At 51.1% G+C, this 6,600-nt stretch overlaps 1 protein-coding gene across 1 annotated transcript; it reads right to left on the bottom strand.

Annotated features, from left to right (window-relative positions):
- Nucleotides 1-1,955: 1,955 nt before the first annotated feature.
- On the bottom strand, nt 1,956-3,932 carry LOC115332775. Its single transcript, XM_040214352.3, has one exon. It carries the CDS (start codon nt 3,930-3,932, stop codon nt 2,046-2,048), a length of 1,887 nt encoding a protein of 628 aa, XP_040070286.1. The 3' UTR covers nt 1,956-2,045.
- Nucleotides 3,933-6,600: the final 2,668 nt, after the last annotated feature.

The raw sequence follows: 6,600 nt of genomic DNA, 5'->3' as shown, positions 1-6,600 counted from the left end.
ATAAGGGTTTTCGGATAAGCGTCCAAATAGCCGTGTGCACTGGCTCAACAAAACAAAATGGACCACTAAGGAGGGGCATTCAAATTAAAATTATAAGTTAAGGAGTACAAAACAAAGGTCACTGAATTAGATCACACGAGCGAGAATACTCCACTAGAATTTCTCTGCTGCCTTCATCGGTCAAATTGGCCAATGTAAGAAGCTTACGGTATCCTTGGGGTTCGGGATGCAGTTTATTGCCAAAGTGTTGTCGCTCCTTTAATGTCTACTTAATTTTATTATGCTTATATCCTGGCATCGTTTCCTTACCAACCCTTCTCTCCTTCGCGCATATTTCCAGAGCTTATGCTTCTTTTTTTGAGAGAAATTTATTCGCATAACTCCGTTCCCAATTAAGTTGGATTCACCCGCTCGTCACCCCATGGGCATATTTCGCTACACAAACCTGAGTTTCAGGAATGCACGAGAGTATTCATTCTTTTGGAGCTTAATTATGAAGACGCAATGAAGGTCGTGCAACTTTTGGATATGTTCTTGAGAGCACTGGAGATGTTCAATAAAATTCAGAAATATGACCGTTTTTGGTGTTCTCAGAGCGTTTTGAGGCATTTTTAAAAATAAAATTAGAAGACAAACCTGACAAAACGCTTGGCCGTACACACTAGGGGTACCTCCAATCTTAATTTCAAGACCACAAGGAGAAAACTAAATATTCTAGTATTTTCGTATTTGTGTAAATAAACTCGCCATGATAATTTTATTTTCAACGTGTGAAACCAGATGGCGACACTAATACTAAATGCCTCAAACCGGAGATTTTCTTGGTGTTGTTTTTCTCTCGAGCTCAAATTCTACCGCAATGACTGGTGGCTCGGGGATCGGTAGCACGTGTGGCAGAAGCTCGCGCTGCAAAGCCCACTGATCGTGGATTCAATCCCCCACCCCTGCCCGTTTCAATATGAATGAGCATCGTACTGACGTGCGGTCTGTTATTACTAATGCGTGATGCACGTTGAAGACGTCAGAATCGGAGCGATGTACTGCATTGGCTTTCATCTCCAACGAATACGCCAGACGCCCTCAGAGCTGATTAACTTCTCGCTGTCTAAACATACACACAACAGAATTACAATCGATCACTCCATTGGTCTGCACTTTGTGAACGTTGCAAAAAAAAAAAAAAAGACTCACCCGCGGTTCTGCAACTTTGTCGCGAAGTTGCCACACACCTGCGGTCAACTTAGACGGATCCTTCGTGATGCCTCAATGTACATTATCACTGCCGTACATTATATCCCACTGCATTATGATTATCACCCCCTATACAGGCCTCACAGGAATTCAATGTACGGCCTGCTCATGCCTCTCTGTGGCCGTCTCCTCTCACGAGTACAACTAAATACATACCTACCTTCAATCGAATGTTTTGGTTTTATGCGTTACATCAGTGAGAGCGGTCGTGTTCCTTGATGTCACGGGTAAAATATCGATGCTTCCAAGTGCTGCTGAAGCCTGATTTTGACGAACAGTAAGAATAAATGACTCGTTGCTCTGGGGCAGGGGGCGTGAGCGCGTCATCAACACACGACCATGTTATGCTGGCTGCACCATCTACGTGGCGCTGTAACGTTCGATTTTGCACGTGGCATGTTTGAATGCAAGCATATCTCAGCATCTGTAGATGCGCATTACAAAACGTCTAAGAAAACAATAAAAAATAAACGAAATGCAGCTTGCGGCCACAGCGTCCCATTCGTTCCTTTAGCTTTAATATTTGTATTTCTTCCTTTCATAGCTTCTGCGAGCACGTGTGTTTCACCATAGCCTATGGTTTCACTCAACGAGGTAGAGGTTTCACTTTACGTGATAGCGAAGCCGAAGCTTGTAAAAGCATGTTGTTGTTGTTGTTGAAGACGTTTATTGATAGGTGAAAATTTCACCAGTCAATTTGTTGGAGCAAGTTTAAAAATGGATGGATAGGCGGGACATTGGCAATTTACAAGTAATAGTATAGCTGTGGTCCCGCCACTTGGAGTATAGACCCCCTAGATATGAATGTCCAAGCCGGTCTCACTCAGAAATCCGAGCAGACTGGACAGGACCGCGACACGCATGTCTTTTTCTCCCACTGGTTTACACCAGGCTTCGAAGCGCGTAGGGCGGTGTTGTTGTTCTAGCGTGTTCAGGGCTTTCGTCCTTTCTTCATTAAAAATCGGACAGTGCCAGATCAGATGACATTCGTCACACTTGACGTCTCGATTTCTGCAGTAGATGCAGCCTTCGGAGCAGGCTTCTTCTTCTTTCCTTTGCTTCTTTGACAATAGACTATAATCGTGATCTACTGCCGTTGAAGCGTTGGCGAGTTTCGTCTTCCTCTCACGGGCCGCTCGCTCCCATCGCTGGGTGCGGGCTGGCGTGATGCCGGCTTGGGCCCTTAGCCTTCGGAGGGTGACTGTCTCGTGCCGTCGGAAAGTTCCCGAAGGAATGGTCGCTTCGGGGGGCTCGCCTCTGGCGTTCAGTTTGGTCTGCTCAATTTTCTTGTATGCTAATTTGATATTGAGGATGGTTCCCTCGGGGTCGTACAAGTTGAAGGCGGGCGGTGGCGGTTCCACAGAGGGGGCTGGCCCCGGGTCCTGGCGTCGAAGGTCGATACGATTAAGCTCTTCGATCGCCGCCCGGTGCGCCCTCTCGTTGCCGGCGATGCCCGCGTGACCGGGTATCCACTCCACCCTGATGGTGAGCGGATTTAGGTCGCGCCGTTCCAGGTTCTGCGCCAACCGGAATATTTGTCCGACTGCTCCGTGTGCCATGACTTGCGTCCTGAGCGCTCTCACGGTGGCCTGGGAGTCCGTGAAGATGCGCAGTGTGCGGAATTTGTCGCTCGATGTCGCAGCCGCGTCTTTGATGGCTTCAAGTACGGCTCTGGCTTCCGCTTCCTGCGCAGATCCGCATCGCTGCAGCTCCGTGCTTTTCGTTGTCTTCTCATAATGCCACGCCGCCGTGGCCGCCACTCCGTCTTTGAATGCTGCGTCAGCGTACGCATAAAGCTCGTCGTCACCTCCGTTCTTCTGCTCGTGCCGTCGAGCAAATTTGCGCCTTCTGCCGGTGTTTGTCGCCGAGTTCATCCTTCTCGGGATCGGCCTGGCTGGGGTGACCGTTGTCTTCTGCCACGGTGGGATGGGATCCGGTATCGGTGGTGGAGTTGTCGTTGCACACAGAGAGCTCCATGAGGGCATGAGTTCTGCTATGGCCCTGCCCTGACGGGTATGTGTTAGTTTGGCAGCATACATCCACTCCTGATGCCGTTGGATCTCTTCCAAGGAGAGCATAGGTACGGCTTCGTGTAGTAATTCCAGGCGCGTACACTTCGGCAGGCCCGAGATGCAGCGTCGCGCGTCATTCATTAGTGTTTCCAGTTTGGCCCGTTGATTGGTGTTGAGTTTGTAGAAACGAAGGCCGTAGGATATTTTGGATACCAGGGCGGCTTGTACTACGGTCCTCGCTAACCTTTCTCCGAGACCCCCGACTCGTGTCGCTAGTCGTCGTACGATCGAGAGCCCTTTCTTCCAAGTAGTTCGCATTCGCTCAATCCAGATGGTTGGGTCGCCGCCCGAGTGAATGTTCACTCCTAGGATGGAGTGCTCTGTCGCCTTTTGGATCTGCTGCCCGTTAAAACACAGGTCAGCGTCGACCTTGTCCCAGTCTTTCCCAAAGGCCATATATCTGGTCTTCTCGGGCGATGGACGAAGGCCGCTCTCTGTCAAGAAATCGCTCACCACGTCGAGGGCCCGTTGGATCGTCGTCTCAGGAAGAGGCGCGCTGTCACTTCCCATCGTCCACACAGTGATGTCGTCCGCATAGACCGTGAATGCTAGGTCCGGAACGGCAGCGAGTCTCCATAAGAGAGGCGCCATCGCCAGGTTGAATAGCATCGGCGACAACACTGATCCTTGCGGCACGCCGATCTCGTTGGATTTCTCTGTACTACTCCTGTGCTTGCCAGTTTTCACCAGGTATTTGCGTCTGCTTAGAAAAGACTTGATGAAGTTCAGTGGCCTGCCTCGCACCCCTAGCTTGCGAGTCGTGTCGATGACTGTGGTGTGAGGCAGGGTGTCGAAGGCTTTCTTGATGTCCACTGCCACCAGGAGTTGGCGATGGCATTGCGTCGGCCGGTTCATTAAGTACTCTCGAATCAGTACTAGACTGTCCTGTGTTCCTAGATTTTTGCGGAATCCTGTCTGAGCAGGGTGTAACAGCTCCCTCTTCTGCTCGATTATCCAGTCGATCCGTGCAAGCACCATGCGCTCCATCAGTTTGCACAGGACAGAAGTGAGCGAGATGGGGCGCATGTTGCTCGCGCAGTCGGGCTTCTTCCCTGGTTTCGGGATGGGGCACACCCAGGACAGTTTCCAGCTATCTGGGATGGTGCCCTCGCGCCAGTGGTCATTGATTAATTTCAACAGGTCTCTCTTGATCGCCTCCGGGAGGTTCTTGAGCATGGAATTAGTGATCCCATCTGGCCCCGCCGCGCTTCGCTCGTTGCCCTTTTCGATCGCTGCCTCCATTTCCCACTGTGTAAAATCCGCTTCATACTCCTCGTTTTTCGATTCTTCATGGTTGTAGATTACCGGGTTTGGGCTGGTAGCGGGCTGTGGGAAAAAGACGTCCCCTATCTCATCTAATATTTGCTTGACTTCCTTATTTTCCGCTAAAGCCAGGTTTGGTGCCGTGTTTCCCCCCTTGCTCTTGCCCAGCATCACATTGCATACGGCCCACATACGTCTCAGTGAAGTTCGTTCGTTGAATCCTTCGCACAACTTGGTCCAGTCGTCCCTGCACAGGTTGTTGGCGTGTCGTTGCGCCTCCTTTGCGTACCTGTTTGCTTTTCGGATGTCCCGTTTTTTCCGAGTGCGACGGTAGCGTCGCAAGTAGTTTGTTCTTTTGCGCCAGAGGGACAGTAGCCTGGTGTCCGGGATCGGCGCTCCTATTTCGACTAGGGTCTCGACCGTGGCAGTCTTGGCCGCTTCCCTCATTCGTTTTGTCAGGTCGTCAAAGGTTGTACCCGTAGACTCTTCTAGAGCGGCACGGAAGTCGTCCCATACTGTGGTCTTGACCGTTCTCTTTTTCTTGCGTCGCTTTGTTTTGCCAAGTATCGACGTCTCTATGGGGTGGTGGTCGCTGCCCCACGTATCTTCGAAAACTTTCCATTCGGTCTTTCTCGCAGTACGCGAGTCGGTCCAAGTCAGGTCGGGCGTTGTGTCTTGCTGTTTGATATTGGGCGTGGTACGTGTCTTAGCACCCTGTTCGTTGATTAGGACCAGTCCTGTTCCGGTGGCTCTGCGGAGCAGCTCAGTACCCCTGATCGACGATTTGGCGTAGCCCCATTCTTCATGTTCGGCATTAAAGTCCCCTCCGATCAGGATCGTGTGCTTCCTTTTCTTACCGTACTCTCGTACTAGCTTCTCTATCCAGCCATGGTCGATTTCTGATCTCGTTCTCCTTGCCGTTGATGTCCTAGGTCGGTAGTACACTGACACTACCAGGATCGGGCCGTCGCATTCGCTCTCCACCAGAACGGCCACCACTTCTTGTGAGTCGGTACACCACTCTCCTGTGTCCACTTGCTGTTGGGGCAAGAGGTCCTTGCGAACCAAGATTGCGGATTGCGGTTGCACTTTCGTTTTGCCTTTAACGGTCAGCGTGATGCTCGGTTTGTCGTACTTGACATACCCGGTCAGCTTTATCTCTGCCTCGTGCGTTTCCTGGAGCAGGATGACATCCACGGGCGTCTTCCGCTCATTGAGTCGTAATTTAAGTTCAGACTTCTTGCCCCGCAGTCCCCGGCAGTTCCACTGGAGAGCTGTAAACGTCTTCTCGTTTTTATTTCGTCTATGGTGTTGGTCCATGTCTGGGTTACTGGGCCGGTGCTGCCGGTCCTTGTCCAGGCTGGGTGAACATCAGTTGCAGTTGTTGCTGCATCTGCTGCATCATGACCTGTTGCTGTTGCTGTAGCTGTTGCTGGAGCTGTTGTTGCCATTTTTGAAGTCTACTCTCCACGAGTTGTAGGAGATGTTCGCCGCTGAGGGGCGAGCCTGGAAGGCACCCCGATATCGGTGTGCTGTCCTGTGATAAAGTTGCATTTGGCGGGAAGGGCTCTTTTCGATCCTGTTGTGTTGGGGCACTTGCGCGCGCGCCGTGTGCTGATGTGGCCTTAGCAGTTGCTGCTTCGTCTTCCTTCCTTTTCCGTTCAATGACTTGTTCGTAGGTGACGGCGCAGCGCTGGGCACGTCGACGTGCTTCATCAGCTTTCTGCTGTTCTACTCGAATTTGGTGTTCTGCTTCTTGCCTACGTTTCCGGTCGGATTCGGCCTTCGTCTTGGCTTGGGCTTTGCGGGCCTCCTCTTGTTCTTGTCGGAGCTGTTTCTCGTACTTTACTTCCAGTTGTTGAATTTTCTCAAGTAGTTTGCGGCTACTTTCCTTAAGTTGAGCAAGTTCCACGGCCATTCTGCTGCTAATGTTGGTGGGCGGCCCGATATGGGACACGTCCGTGTTCATAGCTTTCGGAGCTAGGACTTGGCTGTACGACGTTTCTCTATCGCG

The sequence above is a fragment of the Ixodes scapularis genome, unplaced genomic scaffold (assembly GCF_016920785.2).
Source record: "Ixodes scapularis isolate PalLabHiFi unplaced genomic scaffold, ASM1692078v2 PGA_scaffold9__187_contigs__length_104089568, whole genome shotgun sequence".
Lineage (NCBI taxonomy): Eukaryota > Metazoa > Arthropoda > Arachnida > Ixodida > Ixodidae > Ixodes > Ixodes scapularis.
The sequence above is the reverse complement of the archived record's forward strand: the minus strand, read 5'-3'. Positions and strand labels throughout refer to the sequence as shown.

Bases quoted from the DNA above. Each gene is read 5' to 3' on its own strand.
- LOC115332775 (XM_040214352.3), bottom strand. From the start codon at position 3,932: ATGCTATTCAACCTGGCGATGGCGCCTCTCTTATGGAGACTCGCTGCC.